The following is a 17,498-nucleotide window of genomic DNA, read 5'->3' as shown; positions in this document are numbered from 1 at the left end:
CTGAGAAAGGGTCAAGGATGAGTAAGTTCCAAATTAACTGGATTGAATACAAAAGGGAGTGACCCACACACTGACATCACACAGACGACAAACGAGAACTCAATTGCAAAAACAAATACACAAAGAAAGACTGAATGGGCTGAAAGACAAAAATGGAGGAAATTATGGCTGGATGGATCTAGTACAGGGGTGTCACGCTCGATTTCATGGAGGGACGCATCAGGGTTGTGTTTGACCTCAGGGGGCTGGGGTGGGCTTGGCCAGCTCAACATCACTTGTGTCAGGGGCACCTGTGGTGGCCTGAGCGCTCTGCCAGCGAAAACAGGCTCGCAAGCTCTGTTTTTGGCTACGACGACCTCCTGCAACCCTCAGCCAGCAAAAACGGAGCTTGGGAGGGCCGTGGGCTGAGGGTTGCAGGAGGCCGTCGCAGCCGAAAATGGAGCTTGTGAGCCCTTTTTCACTGGCAGAGCGCTCGGGCTGTTTCCAGGGCAGCCCCGTGGGCCAGATCTAAGCACCCTGTGGGACGGGGTGGACCCGCGGGCCTTGAGTTTGACACCCCTGATCTAGTAGATGATCTTGGGTTAGCCTAATTTTTACTTACGTTTCCTTTTCTAAATTCCCTGCCTTTAATTTCTTTACTATTTCTTCTTCTTTTTTGTACTTTGCATTATCTTGTTTACTCCAAAAGGGAACAGTGTGATGGGTATTTATATAACCAGATATGAAAATCAGAATCACTATCTGGTCTGATGTATGAACAAGTCCAGTGAAAATGAGAGAAGATCCATAAGGATTTTCCCAGTTAGCATACTGAAAGCAGGTTAACAAGTTCTTGTTACTGTTCTTTTCAGTTCTTTGGGTTGAATTTTAAATTAACCCAGTTTTTTTCTGGCCCATAAACAAATATAATTATTTTGCCAGTTGTCAGTTCCTCCTTTTAGTTTCTTTTTGGATTCTTCAGAACACTGCCTGTGTGTTTTAGTTTTTGAACTATTTTGGAAATTAGTATATAAATACTCTTATGAACTTCCTCTTCTACTACAGGAATGAAGACAATACCCTTGTGGGTCTATGAGCCGATATTGGAGCTTAAAATAAAATATTTTTACAAGAAGAGGTTTAGAGCCATCTGACTTTTTACCTTTCCTGGAAACTTAACAATGTGGACTAGTGCCTTGGCTATGTTCATCTCACCTTCAAACCTCCCTGAAAAACTGTCCGTAGCTCTGCAGCGTTTTTTCTTCTTGTTTCTTTTCTTGGCATTGGGGATGTCGATGGGCTGACTCGAAGGCATATCTGTCAAGAAATATTTTGGTTTAAAAGAAAGAAAAAAAGAAAGAAGCAAAGATAACATTCGAACCTAGAAGCAATTAACACGCCACAATTACAGGCAAGCCTGATCTTGAAGACAAGTTTACATTTTGCCCATAAACTAGGACATGGGAGGGGCTTCTTTCTCAGGCTGGCATTTCTCACAGTTGCAGAAAGGAAAAATGCGGCCGTAGCATCATTTGTAAAGGTCTTAATTCAACCGCATGTCCAAAGCTTATAGATGTCAAGTTTCATCAGCATTCACCACTGAGCCAAAGGGGAGTCCATCTGAATCAGATTAGATGGCCATATGATCCAACACGCCGAATCCCAATACAGGTCATCCTTGACTTACAACCACAATTGAGCCCCAAATTTCTGTTGCCAAGAGGCCGTTGTTAAATGGGTTTTGCCCCCATTTTACACTCTTTCTTGCCACAGATGTTAAGTGAATCACTGCAGGTGTTTTAAGTTAATAATACATCCGTTAAGTGAATCTGACTTCCTTGTTGACTTTGCTTCTCAGAAGGTCACAAAAGGGGATCACATGACCCTCTTGTGGGGGTCATGTGACTGCAAATGTCATAAATATGAGCCAATTGCCAAGCACCTGAATTTTGATCAAACTATTGTAAGTCAAGGATTATCTGTAGCCAGATTTCAACCAGAGGTGGGTTTCAGCAGGTTCTGACCAGTTCTGGAGAACCGGTAGCAGAAATTTTGAGTAGTTCGGAGAACCAGTAAATACCACCTCTGACTGGCCCCGCCCCCATCTATTCTCTGCCTCCTGAGTCCCAGCTGATTGGGAGGAAATGGGGATTTTGCAGCAACCTTCCCCTAGAGTGGGGAGGGAATGGAGATTTTACCATATCCTTCCCCTGCCACGCCCACCAAGCCACGCCACGCCCACAGAACTAGTAGTAAAAATTGTTTAATCCCACCACTGATTTCAATCCATTTCCCCGGGGCGGCTCAGAAGCAACATGCTAACTGCGAAAATACACAATGCTCCAATTTCTCCTTAATGGATTACAGAAGATTCACTTTGGAATGCAAAAAACAGGAAGGAGACCCCAGTTCTTGGGGGGGGGAGGCATAGATTTTTGGGAATTTATGTTTGTATTTTGTTCACCGCCCAGACTTTGGGTGGCTCTATGAATTTGATAAATGCATAAATTCATTCCTAACAAGCCTTCATCCTAGGCCTGCCCATTATATGGCCCCCCCAGGCCACCTCTGGCCCTTTGGCTGCCCCTATCCAGCTTGTGTGGGTTGCTTTTATTTTAAAGGCAACTGCTTTTTTTAATTTTCAATTTACTTATGTTTGCGCCTGCATGCCTACGCACCACCACAGCTCTACCGGTTCAGCCCTGCCCAACAGGGTCCCAGTTTCTCACGTGGCCCCCTGGGAAAATTAACTGCCCACTCCTGCTTCGCCCTGTCCCACCCACTGCTTTCTCAAAGGCAAAAATGGAGGCTCACCGGGCCGAGAGGAACATTCAAAATTGAAGACAGATTCCAGGTGGGTGGACTGAGAGAATTCCAGGTCGAAAGGATTCTGGCCCTGATGAGATGGAAAGAAAAGAAAAAGAAGAAGGTGATTTAAAAAAAAAAAATCAGTTGAAATAGTGTTAGAAAAAGCAGCCAATCTTCCTACAGGATTTTCTTTCTAAAACCAGTTGGATCAGAAGCAGTTGCTGGAAAGAGGCGAGCGTAGCTGCTGTCGGTCCCAGTTATGATTTTTCAAAGCCGTCAAGGATGCTCTCTTGACAATTCTGGCTTACTGAACTTGACACTAAACAGTCGCCTGTTATGAATATCTAATAAAGACCTGTAGCAGATCCTTGTGTACTTAAAGACATTCTACCCCACTAAAATATAAATGGTATATATATATTTCTTCTAACAAGCATGCATAGGCCAGGCTGCTATCATGCATATTTAAATCATTTCATTGTAAAAGGAAGAGAATACTTTCATTATTTCTGTAAATCGTTTTGCATATTTTTTTTTTATGAACTCAATGTCCCCTAGTGAAGCCTTCTCTAGTGGGATTCTACAAAGGGGGGGGGGGAAAGAGAGAGCCTGTTCCATGGTGGGACCCCATTTACAGAAGGCCCAAGCCAGGGAGGCTCAATCGATAAACCAGTAAGCATCAGTTCGGTGCCAAGTGAAGACTTTTCTATTTTCCCAGGCTTTTTAATTGGATTTCAATAGTATTTTAATCAATTTTTCTATGACTGATGTGCTGCCGATTAGTTTACACAGATAGACCTCGACTTACGACCACAATGGACTGCAAAATTTCCATTGCTAAGCAAGGCACTGTTAACCTGCGCGAGCTGCACTGGCTCCCGGTCGTCTTCTGGGTGCGCTTCAAGGTGTTGGTCATCACCTTTAAAGCGCTCCATGGCATAGGGCCTAGCTATCTTCGAGACCGCCTGCTGCTACCGACGACCTCCCATCGACCCGTGCGCTCCCACAGAGAGAGCATCCTCGGGGTGCCATCAGCCAAACAGTGCAGGCTGGTGACCCCCAGGGGGAGGGCCTTCTCTGTGGGGGCACCTACCCTCTGGAATCAGTTGCCCCCAGAGATAAGGAGAATCCAAGACCTCAGTGCCTTCCGCCGTGCCCTTAAAACCTATTTTTTCCAGCAAGCCGGTTTAAGAAGAAATTTTTTAAATGTTTTAATTGGTAGTGATTTTTAATTTGCTGGGCCAAATTTATATATATTTTAATTGTTTTTTAATATTTGTATTGCATGTTTTTAATTCTAGCTGTACACCGCCCTGAGTCCTCAGGGAGAAGGGCGGTATAGAAATTGGAAAATAAATAAATAAATAAATAAATAAATAAAACCTGAGTTGTATCCCATTTTACAACCACAGCTGTTAAGCAAATCACTGCAATGGTTAAATGAGTCAGGAGGTCATTATGTGAATCTGACTTCCCCCATTTGACTTTGCTTGTCGGAAGCTGTCTGGGAAGGTTACAAATGATGATCGCATGATCCCGGGAACAGTGCAAATGTCATATATACAGGCCAGTTTCCAAGTGCTCGAATTTTGATCGTGTGACCATGATTAACGACTGCTACAGCCGTTAACTCTGAAAAATGGTCATAAGCCACTTTTTTCAGTGCCATTGTAACCGTCTAATGGTGACTAAGCAAACGGTTGTAAGTCGAGGACTACCTCTATAGTGTTTTTACTTCACATTTTTTATTTTACAATACCTACTTTTATTCAGATTATATTTTTAATGAATTTAATCACAGAGTTTGAGTTACTGGGCAAGTTTAAAAGCTTGAATTAAGTAAGAAACAATATTATAAAAGGAACATTCCTGTGGACTAGTAACATGTTGGGGATTGGATCTGCAGAGCTGAAATATGCTAGTTGTTCTTTCTTTGATGGGAACCTAGTCATACAAACCAGGTTCAAACAGGTCAAAGAAAGAAAGAAAGAAATATAACGAGAAAGGGCCATTCCCAAAAGAAGGTCACTAAGAAGGCAAAGTTATGAGACAGAACAAGCCAAAAGCTTGCCTAACAAGCTGTAACACCCTCCTGCCAGCTTCCCAGAGCCATCTCAAAATGAACATACAGAGGTTTATTTAGAATAGATAAGCTTCAAGGAAATCTCCCAGGTGCTTCCAAGGCCACTATCAAACATCAGGTGGTTCATTTGGGGAAAAGGCCGTTGGTGTTTGCTACACCCAAAACTCAACCTTTCCCAACTTGGCACTTTTCAGGTGTGCTGTGATTGTAATCATTGGAATTCTGACGGAGAATTCTGGAGAACCCCAGAAGAGGGAAGGGAGCCCCACCTGCACATTCCAGAGAAGCAGATGTTAAGAGTCTCTCTCCAGCTTGTTTTCTTTACGTATTTATATTTATTTATTAATATATCAAATTTATATGGCTGCCCATCACAGAAAAAGTGACTCTGGGTGGCATAAAAACAATGAACATATGAGAAGCTATTACTAGAATGGGGGAAAAAAATCCACGGCATAAAAGAGTTATAAATATTAACCATCTTCTACAGGTAATCCTCAACCTTCGACCACGATTGAGCCCAAAATTTCTGTTGCTAAGTGAGACTTTTGTTAAGTGAGTTTTAATGACCTTTCTCGCCACAGTTGTTAAGGTCTCAAAAGGGGGAATCGCATGATTTTGGGATGCTGCAACTGTGATAAAGGTGAATCAGTTGCCAAGCATCCAAATTCTGATCATGTGACCATGGGGATGCTGCAAGGGTCATTAAGTGTAAAAAACAGTCATAAGGCACTTTTTTAAATGCCTTTGAATGGTCACTAAACAAAATGTTGTAAGTCGGAGCCTCCTCAAGATCTTACTGGTCCCCTGAGATCCCCCAGCTTGTTGACATAGCCAAGTCTTGAGGAACTTCAGGAATACTAACATTAATTTATTCAACTGGTAGATTTGCATCCTTCCATACCTGACCACACCTGGTCATCTCTAGTGGGAGTGTTTTCCAACTTTGACTACTTGAAAATGTGTGGACTTCAGCTCCCAGAATTCTCCAGGCAGTAGGCTGGCTGGGGAATTCTGGGAGCTCAAGTCCACACATTTTCACGTTTAAGTTTGAAAAATTGCCTTAACTCCTTCGGAACACTAGTTATCATTTCCGAGAGCAACAATGAAAAAAAATCAGTCTTACTTAGCTATTTTTTTACATGCAAGGATTTTTATTTCATATAGCTTAACCCTTGATCAACATTTCCAGAAGGAAAAAGAGCTAGTAATTATTATTATTACTTTTGTGAGAAAATAATAAACTATAAAAATGTGACCGTGCAAGAAACCCTTAAAACTTTCAGAGGGTAGTATTTTATTAAATGACATAGCTAGTGTGGAATTTGACAACTAGACAATTTAAACTGATTCTCCTGGCCCTTATTATAACTAACAAGCTGATATTGCAATATTGGGAAGATAAATGTATGAATAAATTCATTCATTTAATGGATTGAAGAGCTGATGACACTTGCTATAAGTGGATTGCTTACAGATGTAGATTTTGTACGGATAAATATGAGGAAATATGGGACTCATTTATAAGCATGATAGTCATATAGTGCATTAAAAACACACTCTTGAATGTTTGTATTAGGTAATTGTATATAGAATTGTAACTATTTATTGTTCCAACAACATATTTTTCTCTGTATCTTGTTTTTGTTGTATTTTTTCAACGTAGTTTTAAGCACTTGTATATTTTTGACAATGTATATATTTTGGTGTTTTGTTCTTTTTGCTTGTTATTATTTTAAAAGCAAAAAATAAATATATAGGTATTCCTTGATTTACGACCACAACTGAGCCCAAAATTTATGTTGAGACATTTGTTAAGTGGATTTTGCCCCAAGTTACAACCATTCTTGCTACAGTTGTTAAGTGAATCACTGCAGTTGTTAAATTAGTAACACGGTTGTTAAATGAATCTGCCTTCCCCATTGATTTTACTTATCAGAAGGTCACAAAAGGTGATTACATGACCCCAGGACACTGCACCCGCCATAAATATGAACCAATTGCAAGCATCTAAATTTTGATGACCTGACCATGGGGATGTTGCAACAGTCATAAGTGTGACAAATGGTTGTAAATAACTTTTTTCAGCATTGTTCTAACTTCGAATCAGAGGTGGGTTTCAGCTGGTTCTGATCAGTTCTGGAGAACTGGTAGCAGAAATTTTGAGTAGTTCGGAGAACCGGTAGTAAAAATTCTGATTGGCCCTGACCCCATCTATTCTCTGCCTCCCAAGTCCCAGCTGATTGGGAGGAAATGGGCATTTTGCAGTAACCTTCCCCTGGATTGGGGAGGGAATGGAGATTTTACAGTATCCTTCCCCTGCCACGTCCACCAAGCCAAGCCATGCCCACAAAGCCACACCCACAGAACTGGTAGTAAAAAATTTTGAAACCCACCACTGCTTCGAATGGTCACTAAACAAACAGTTGTAAGTCAAGGACTACGTGTATTAAAAAAAAAGAATTGTACTCCAGTCATATACAAACATGAGCAAACATCTCATTAATTGTGTCAATAAAAGGGACTCCCTTTTATTCTGAAAATCATCCTCTTCATTACAGCCTCTAATACAGGTAAGAGAACTTGACAAGTTTTAAGAGCTTTCATATATTGTTGCCCAATGTCCAACAAAACTGAAAAAGGATACACTAACCTTATCCCAGTCTAATTTCACTACTGATTGAAAAATCTATATTAAAAGTGGTGGAAGTGCGTAAGAACAAGTATGGCACTGCCAGTTCAGTAAGACTTCCTGTCAATAAATAAACGTATTAACTCACAACCTACACACAAACATTCTTACAAAATCTGCTGAGGTGAGGCAGAACTGCGCAGAAAAATAAATAAATAAAAACTCTGAACTTCACTAATAGGTTTGTGGATGAGGACACCAGCCCAGACTTAGTAGTATCAGATAGTCAGACGTACTTGGGAATTATTGCTTCACTATCTGGAAATTTCATATTGCTTTCACAGCACAGCACAACACAACGCACACACACACACGCACGAGATTTGCATGAGCACCACTAAGCCAGGAAAAAAAGCTGACCAGAACAGTCCACAAATCCCATAATGCTTTGCTTGGAGATTAAAATAATTATTACTGAAGATAAAATAGAAACCAAGACAAGTACCAGGAAGGGAACTGTTAAAAAAGACTGGGTGTAAAATATAAAATATATTTTAAAATATAAAATTAGAAAAAAAACTCTCTGCCATGTCTTATGGGAGAGGCAGGATACAATCTTAACGGGAGAAAGCGGAAGCAAGATTCAGAAGCGAATAAGGTAAACAAAGCTTTGGGTCAGGGGGTGTGATATGGTGTATATTGTGTTCTTGTGTAATTCCCATGCAAAATTGCATGCCACAATTGCAGTCCTGGCTTGATACGCTTCTTACCGCTTTTTAATTCAGTCTGCACAACTGTTCTAAAAGCAGGGGCGTCCAACCTTAGCAACTTTAAGACCTGTGGACTTCAAGTCCCAGAATTCCCCAACCAGCATGGGGAATTAAGACCTGTGGACTTCAAGTCCTGGGCTGGCTGGCTGGCTGGGGAATTCTGGGACTTGAAGTCCACAGGTCTTAAAGTTGCTAAGGTTGGTCACTTCAAGCGTTAATCTCTTCAGCCATCAAACTGCAATTGTGAGGCTTTGCTAAGCCTCCTGGTGCAGCCTCAAGACACCACTTGGGACTGACTAACTTTAAAAAATATATATTATTTTTAACAAAAGGCCCAAACAAGGTTTCTCCTATTTCGAGACTTGCTGCTCTCTGGGGGTCCCACGGGTCCAGAAAATATTTCTGGGTGGGTTTTTTTCCCCCCTCCTTTCCTGACATCCACTTTCTTTCTCCTGTAGGAAAAGCTAGGCCCAACATTGCAGAACGCAAAGGGTGCTTACATAACACACTGGCTCCACCCATCCACCCACCCCTTTCCAGGGCCTCGCTGGCATCCAAACCACAAGGTACAACAGAAGTTACATCAACACAAGCAGCTTTAAAAAAAAAGTGTGGACACCCACAGGGTGGCAAACAGCAGCATCAGGACACACACAAGCGTAAGCACATCCATTCAGGTCCCTCCAGCCCCCCACCGCCTCCGAGTCTTTTCTTTCCAGCTGCTCTCCACCACAACGCACTCACAAACTTTACAACCACACCGCCGTTTGGTTCCACGCCAGGAAGCTGTGCTATTTAAACAAAAACAGAAAACGACTGCGCCCGACAGGAATTTTGCAGCAAAATTCCCCCACCCCTGAAAACACACAGACGCACACATCCACCACAGCCAATGCCCCAAAGTATCTACCTTGATTGGCTCTTTTTTAATAAAAAAAATCAACACAACAGTGCTAAATTAAGGTTAGGCAGTAAAAACAGGTTGGTAATACCCACAAGGCAACTGCAGCAATTATAAGCCTGATGGAAAAACACCAGCAAGAAATTCAAGTTAGTGCCCAAAATGTTCAGTGCAGCCAACCCAAACCAAATTCCGTGATCAAACTCAGAAACCAGAGTGAAGGGGATGGGTATTACATAATGCAGATTTAATTTGCAAAAAGGACATCAAGAGAACAAGCCCAATTCAGCAAAGACTTTGGAGAGAGGAAGAAAAATGCAAACTGCCTGTTCATGAATACCCCCCAATCTGCAAGGGGAAAAAAAAAACAGATTTGGTTCTTCCAGAATCTAGATTCCAATTCTCAATTTTATTGTGGAGTAAAGGGGGGGGGGGTGTCTGAAAATTGTACTTCACTGTACTTTTCCCCCTAGGAATTTCAGAGATGACAGCTAACTCTGCAACTCCTGCCCCTTTTTATTCTCGTTAGGTAGGCTAAAATTGGTTGAAAGCTTAAAATAATGCAAAGGGTTTGAACCTGAATCTCCTCAATGTGAAATGACATATTAACACAACATTATTTCCTTTAACAGGAGTATTAGTGTCCTACATCATCTACTTATTTATTTGCTGAAAGGCCATAGACTAAAAGAGGGGGAAATGTATTTGAATTCAGTTTTGGAGTATGTTACTTTCTCAATACTTCTAGCTAGTGCTTTTGATTTTGACTAAGAGCAAGGATTGCAAATTCTCATTCAACCATATTTCCAAGTCTTCAGCTTTATTTAAGTCCTGGCTACTGGTTGAATAAGCCACAGCAGCTGAATTTTACTACATAATAAGCTACGTCCCAACAAACTTAGTTCACTTAGTGCAGAAGGGAACTTGTTCTCTGTCTTTCAAATCTCTCTGTAGACTACCTCACAAGGTGGTTGTGAGAGTAAAACACAGTCTTCATGGAAGAAACTACGAGAGAATTTCTTGTGAAAATTCACAAGCCCTCCCTAAGCAAGGGAGTTTGAACCCTAACTACCGGTAGCAGGAGTTTAAACTAGATTGCCTAGGCTAGAGTCTTGAAACTTAATGCCAGAGCATAATTACTTGATTACTTAATAAGTACCAACAAAATCTAAAATGGCCTATTCAATGAAACCTTAATCTAAAACAGGGTTCACCCATCTTAGCAACTTTAACACGCATGGACTTCAACTCCCAGAATTCCCTGGCCAGAATTCTGGGAGTTGAAGTCCATGCATCTTAAAGTGGTCAAGGTTGGGAAATTCTTGTCTAAGAGGAAGCAAGTATCCACAAAACCAGCACTAGTAATTTACACTGCAAACATCATTTGTAGAACCTGGGATGAAGGTGACTTATCCTATTGTCATGTCACAATTACCAAATAGAACTAAATATCTCTATATCCTCCATCTACAGTTATAGTAGTAAACCAGTATACGTATATATTGCATAATATATACAGTAAACCAGGATGGTCTTTTACTACATGCCTACAATAACATTACTTGGACTCTAGGAAGATTTGTGCAATTTTCAAAGGCTACCCCCATGCTTGATTCTTGACAGTCATCGGTTGTTCAGAAGTGCCTCATCAGGACTAGCAACTTGACTTTGAACTCATGAAAAGAAAATCAGGTGGGAGCTATTTTAACCCGTGTGCCAGCTTCCAAACAAATGTCCCCAATAGAATAGAATAAAATTCTTTATTGGCCAAGTGTGATTGGACACACAAGGAATTTGTCTCCGGTGCATAAGCTCAGTGTTTATCACAAGCAACAAGTGATAAAATCATGATCATAATCATAAAATACAATCATCATAAATTGTAAGATAACAACACTCAGTGATACAAAGAGAAAAAGCATTCCAAGTACAATTATGCACTTTCTGAGCTCAGCCTGTGTGTGATGAAGACAAGCAATTGCCCAGCTTTCAAGAAGGACAAACCCAACTTCAGCCACAGAAGCTTCTATTAAAAAGTAAGGACCGGCCCAACCACCCTACCTCAGTGCTCAACAGGGCCAGCCCTCACATGCTGCCAACCAGGATGCCAACATCCCATAATTAGGAGCAGCCAGCAAAGGATGAACATGGACTGACAGGAAAGAGGAGAAATCCTCAAAGGCTGAACCCCGTGCTTTGAGCAGAGTGCTGACTGGCATCCCTGCGGGGTGGAATTCATAAGCAGGACAGGTTTTTGAACTGGCTGGGAGGCTCTCTCAGGCTCAGTTGCTCCACCTGCACAATGGGAACAAAGCAGCTAGCTGGAAGAGACAGATGGGCGAGCCCACAATTGCACTGTTGCAATCTCTATTCTTCAAAAAGGCCACCAGGCACAAACCATGCACATCACACCTATAAATCACCTTGAATTTCTACCTGACAGTATAGGAGCACAGAATACAAGTTTTCCATCACTTTGCTGATTTACTTTGCCAGATTTTGTATCCCCCAAGAAGGGGCCTTCAATCTGAATTCTTCAAACCCTACTGATGTTGGTTTTTTTTTTCAGCTACCCACACAGCTTTGGTATATCCCCGAATCTTCAGGCATGTTCGGACCTGTCAGCAATAGCTTTCTTTACATCACTCAAAAGAACTAGAAGCTTATCTTTACATTTGGGGGGGCAAACAGAGAATTCCAATCCACAGTTACTCCAATGAGGGGGGGAAAAGAGGTAAGGGATTCTTTGTAAAACGAATAAGAGAAATTTGAACAATTGCAAACTATCATTGTTGTTTTAAAAAAGCAGGTGAGTTTGCTGTCCTTGCAAACATGAGTGTCTCTGCAAAATCAGAGGTTGCAATAGGCACATTAGGGCTAGAACAGCAAATCACAACCTAGGTACTACACTTACGTCAAGCTTCTTCAAAAGCAAGACAAGACAAAACAAGGATATATCCTCTTTAAAATCCAAGCCTGTTTTTTTTTTTATGGAGCCCAGAAAAGGCACAGTGAAACCCATTGCTATAGAAAAGTATAAATTAAACTGATTTGTAGCCAAAATTATAATCTCTAAACACACATCATGTTGAGAGAACATACTGGACACAGTAGCTGTGTTCACACAACAAACTAAGCCACAATTAACTACACTGTACTAACTGCACATGGCTAAATTCACATTAATTTATTAACACACACATCAGGGTTTGCAAACGTCATGTGTTGGTAATTGCTAATAAGCAAACCACACTATATCTTAGTTGAATGTTTGAATCCAATCTGTGAGAGCAATGTCCTAAACATACTTTTTTCTTCTATTTAACAGACACAAGCCTTTATTTTGCCTTCAAATCTTCAATTTGCTTTCTCAACACTGTTTTTCCCTACCTTTCTCTATTCCTGCCCCTCCCCACAAACTTATTTCTTATTCAAATAAAATATTAACTACTTGGAAGTCAGGACTAACTGAGTTTATCAAGTAACAGCTTTTGATACAGCAAATTAAACTTCGCTTTGGAAACCATGATTAGTAGCACAGAACTAGTCTTAAGCAAACTACCATGTTTCCCCGAAAATAAGACCCTGTCTTATATTTTTTTGAACCCTGAAATATGTGTTTGGCCTTATTGCCATGCGCTCAAAAGCCCAATTGGGCACAGGGGATGTCTTATTTTGGGGAAAACAGGGTAGAAATTAGTCTAACGTAAACAATGCTATTCTAAATTGAAACACTCATTGATATATGCCAAACCTCATCACAGGAAATTCTGAACATCAGTATCTAAGATGGAGTTGGAAGATTACAATTTGTGTTTCTGAACATTAGCATCTTGAAAATGTGTGGATTTCAACTCCTAGAATTTCCCTGCCAGCATGGGAGTGGAGGTCCACGTCTTCAAGCTGCCAACATTGAGAAATAGTGGGATAGACACTGCTAGGAAAATAATATACTGTACCACTTTTGGCACCAGGTATTTGCAAAGGTATTGGCAAGAACAAGAATAGGTAAGGAGGTAAATGGTGGTAAAATAGGGACTTAACGGTTCATATCCATGATCTGATTTTACAACTAACATATAAACACCGAGACTACAGGTAGTCCTTGATTTACAACAGTTCATTTAATGATTTTTCAAAGTTACAACAGCACTGAAAAAAGTGATTTATGATCATCTTCACACTTATGACCTTTGCAGCATCCCCATGATCAAAATTCAGATGTTTGGCAATTGGTTCCTATTTACAACGGTTGCAGTGTTCCAGGGTCATGTGATCAACTTTTGTGGCCTTCTGACAAGCAAAGTCAATGGGGAAGCCAGATTCACTCAACAATTGTGTTACCAACTTACCAACTGCAATGATTCACTTAACTGTAGCAAGAAAGGTCGTAAAATGGGGCAAAATTCACTTAACAAATGTCTCAAGTATAGCAATATAAATTTTGGCCTCAATTGTGGTCGTAAGTTAAGGACTACCTATATTTGGGAATCCTGACCACTTCTTCCCCAGGAATTTAAGCGCCATATTCCACAATTCAGTACTACTTCAAATGTAAAGTGACAGAAACCAACTCCTTTGTACACAACCAAGAAACCTTGAGCACCAACAACATTGAATACTGGGAAGGTGTCCATTAAATATATTTTATAAAAAACTACAAAAGTCTCAACGGAAACAGAGCCTATTCAGCAGTCACAAAATATGCTAGAACAGGACGGAGGGGAACATCAAGAAAATTGGAAAATGGACCACTTGCAACATTTTGTGCCAAAGACTGCAGAAACACCTGTAAACTTCTACCTGTTGTAAATATTTTAGGAAATATTATGTATTCCCAAGGGACAGCTGCCTCACTTCTTCAGAGATTAACTCTTTGTTATGACTGACTTGCCAGCACAATCAACAAAAGTTTAGTTTCTTTCCTACTTCCTCTTTTTATTGACAACAGCCAGACATTCTCCCTGCAATTCACAACCTACTGCCATTTGCTAGAAAGAAGGCTAAACCCCACCGGCTCATTTTTTACAACCAAAAAGCAAAGCAGCAAAGATTTAAAACATGAAGAAATCCATCTGATCTTATATCGTTTTTAAAAATGAAATAGTCATACTGTACCTTAAAAGAACGATGGAAGCCTTTAAGCTCGGTTTTCTTCTGCACCATCTTGAGATCTTAAAAATGCAGGAATATTCCAAATACGAGAATGGGAGAAAAATAGTAAAAGAAACAAGGAAGGGAGGAGAGAGAGAGAAAAATTTGGATGAAGCTAGTCCGGATTGGTTGAAAAAGACCCTGGAAGAGAGAAGGAGGGAGGGGGGGGAAAAAAACAGGCAAATGTCAGGATTCATAGAACAATTTTTGGCTGGATTAAACAGCTGGTAAAAAGAATGATCAGATTTAACCAAAACATGACAATGAAACATATAAAGTCTATAAACAAAGGACAAAGAAGAGCTAGAAAGAGACTCAGAAAAAGGCACCCCTCCTTTCAAGAAAGTGAATTCTGCCCTCCCCCCAATACACACACACACACACACAGTCACAACCCAGCTCTTTCTTAGGGGTGGTGAATTACAATGGCAGCTACATAAATGTTTCCCAATCCGAAGCAACACTTTAAAAGAACCATTTTTTTAAAAAATGATCCTTGCATCCTTTTAGGGGGCCACATACTGAAAAATTATTCTTCAAAACCTAACAGGAGGCATCCAAATCCTCCCCCCCCAAAAAAACATGTTTCCTCTGATCTGTTGGGACTCAGGGACCTTTTATTTTATTTTTTTTTACACAGGAAAGTAGATGGAAGGGGGTGTGAGTAGACTGCAGCACGTTTGTATTCCTTTGTGTAGCAATGCACCCAATGGGAGATTTTTTTATTTTTTGGTTCCTTTAGCAGATCTGCAGCGTTATGTATTATTCCGAGAGCAAATTTAGACCTCAGGGGCTGGGAGAGAGAGAGAGAGAGAGAGAGGGACATCCTAAAAAGAAGGGGGCGTGTACAATATACACACCTCTTTTTTTTCTTATTTACAAAATGACCTACGGAAAAGACATCCATCGATTTTGCAAAATAATGACTTTAAAAAAAAAACATATCCCAAAGACTATATAGGACCACATAGGGACACATATGTAGCATATTCTGGAAAGGGAAAAATCTGGAAATTTTCAGGGGAGGGGAGGGATAGTCTCAAATCTAGAAAAACCAAGTCAATTGCCCCCCCAAAAAACCCTCTTTTTTTTCCTGTATCAGCAATAGGTCGGTCTCTGAGCGGTAGACCCATAACCCCTTATTTCCAATGGGTGTGGGCTTTTTTTTTTTTTTTGCAATGCTGCATTTTCTTTTAAATCCAAGTATTCCCCCCCCCCCACCTCCTCCGCGCATATATCCTAAATAGAAGGGGGCGTGATCACTCTCATTTTCTATTATATACACTTAAGGGGGGGGGAGAATACCCGGCATGATACCGAGAGCTAAAGGGGAAGGGGGGACACTTAAATTCCCCCAAATCTCAAGAAAACCGATTCCTCTCTATGAATTCCGTCTATAAGGATAGGAGATAGAAAGGGAGCCGAGAGCTATTCCAGAGCCCGTCCATTGCAAAGACCTTCATTATTCCGCCAGGAAATGATGGGGAGAGAGAGAGGGAGGGAGGGAGGGAGGGGGGGAAACATCCTCGGTGCTAAATAATCGAGGGGGGGGCACTAAACTATTTCTCCCCCCCAAACCGTTCCACACTTGCAAGCCCGTTTGCAAAAAAAAAAAAAAAAGACTCAAACGCGCACCGACAAACCCCCTTTTAATTTCTTTGCAACGCTACGAAATTTGCAACCGCATAAAAGGAGGATGGGGAGGGGGAGAGAAAGAGTTGCGAGAGCGATAGGTCGAGTTTTGTTTTTGGAGTAGGAGGGGGGGGGACACACAACCATTCTCGCCCTCTCCCCCGCTTCCCGGTGCAAGAATATTTTAGGAATGCAGCTTTATATATATAAATATATATAAAGGAAAGCCGCGCAGCTGCTTTTTTTATTTTTTGCAAAAAATAAAAATAAAAAGACCAGGGCAGCGTTGCAAAGGATGAGGTCGGAGGATGCAGAATTTTTTTTTGCCAGTCTCTCTCTCTCTCTCTCTGCCCCCTTCGCGCCCCCCTCCACCCCACACACTCCGGCTTGCCTACCGAGCTCGGGCCCCGCAGCGCTGGCGCCACTGCTGATGGAAAGGCACCCAGCCGGCCTCTGGCGGCTCGAAGACACGGGAAGGGAGGTTCCGCGGCGGGGGCGCCTCGAGCTCGGCTTATATATAGGCAGCGGGCGGGGAGGGCCGGGCAGCCGCTTGCATCAGCTGAGCCGCTCGCCTATTCAGCCAAGCCAAGCCAGGCGGGCGAGGCGGAGCCGACCGCGGAACCCGTGCAACGCCTCCGCTGCTTCTCCTCCTCCTCTCTTCTCTCTTCTCTTCCTCCGGGAGAATAAGCCAGCCAGAGACAAAGGACTTCCGAGCATGTGCAGAGTGGCTTCGCGGCCCCAGCCTGCGCATCTCCCCCCACCACCACCAGCACCACCACCAGCGCAGGGGAAAGGGAGCCGCGTCAAATAAAGCCGATTAACTTTTCAAGCAGGCGCAGAGCGTTTCTTTTCTTCCTTCCATCGCCTGATTTTCCTGTTCAGCCAAATTAAAAGGAGGGAAGGGGGCGTATAGTAGCTCTCGAGCATGTGCAGAGTGCTTTTGTCCTCGTCATGCAGAAGGGAGGGGGGACGACGACGACAAAGAGGAACTGTTATAGAATGGAATGAGCTGGAAGGGACCTTGGAGGTCTTCTAGTCCAGCCCCCCCTGCTCAAGCAGGAGTACGTACTATAGACCATTTTAGATAGGTGGCTGTCTACGTAGTAGACTCTAGCAATAGCATTTAGACTTATATGCCGCTTTACAAGGGCTGTTAACAGCCTTTCTCTAAGCTATGGTTTGTTGGTCAAGATAAACACGCTCCCTTCCTTTATATGCTTTTGGGGGTGCCCGTGTAAGCCGTTTCTGCCGTCTTCACACAACGCACCACACAACGCCTGTGGAATTCATTGCCCACACTTGGTTGGGGATTTGAGCCAAGAGGCAAAGCCAGGGTCCCAATTGAGCAAGGGTTGGCCTTTTGCCAAGAAAACCAGTGTCCCCGTTACAGTCTTATTGTTTTTATCTGAAAAAGCGGGGCAGCTTTGATTTATTTCTTTCTCTCCCCCCCCCCCCACCGGATTAATTTTACTATCTGAAGCGGAACGGGAGTCTTTTACACGCGTCGAGGATAAACCAAGGACGGAGAGACTTTAGGGT

General features: G+C 42.0%; 1 protein-coding gene across 1 annotated transcript in view; it reads right to left on the bottom strand.

Annotated features, from left to right (window-relative positions):
* Positions 1-17,252, bottom strand: part of MKNK2 (MAPK interacting serine/threonine kinase 2) — a 48,755-nt gene extending 31,503 nt beyond the window's left edge. The window contains exons 1-4 of the mRNA XM_034437737.3: positions 16,355-17,252; positions 14,292-14,468; positions 2,794-2,875; positions 1,195-1,296 (exon numbers count right to left, since the gene is read on the bottom strand). Coding sequence (XP_034293628.1) covers positions 1,195-1,296; positions 2,794-2,875; positions 14,292-14,339 — 232 coding nt within the window. The 5' untranslated portion in view covers positions 14,340-14,468; positions 16,355-17,252. The remainder of the gene's footprint in view (positions 1-1,194; positions 1,297-2,793; positions 2,876-14,291; positions 14,469-16,354) is intronic.
* Between the last annotated feature and the right edge of the window lie 246 nt (positions 17,253-17,498).

The sequence above is a fragment of the Pantherophis guttatus genome, chromosome 1, assembly GCF_059756535.1.
Source record: "Pantherophis guttatus breed Tessera chromosome 1, ASM5975653v1, whole genome shotgun sequence".
NCBI classification, from domain to species: Eukaryota; Metazoa; Chordata; class Lepidosauria; order Squamata; family Colubridae; genus Pantherophis; species Pantherophis guttatus.
The sequence above is the reverse complement of the archived record's forward strand: the minus strand, read 5'-3'. Positions and strand labels throughout refer to the sequence as shown.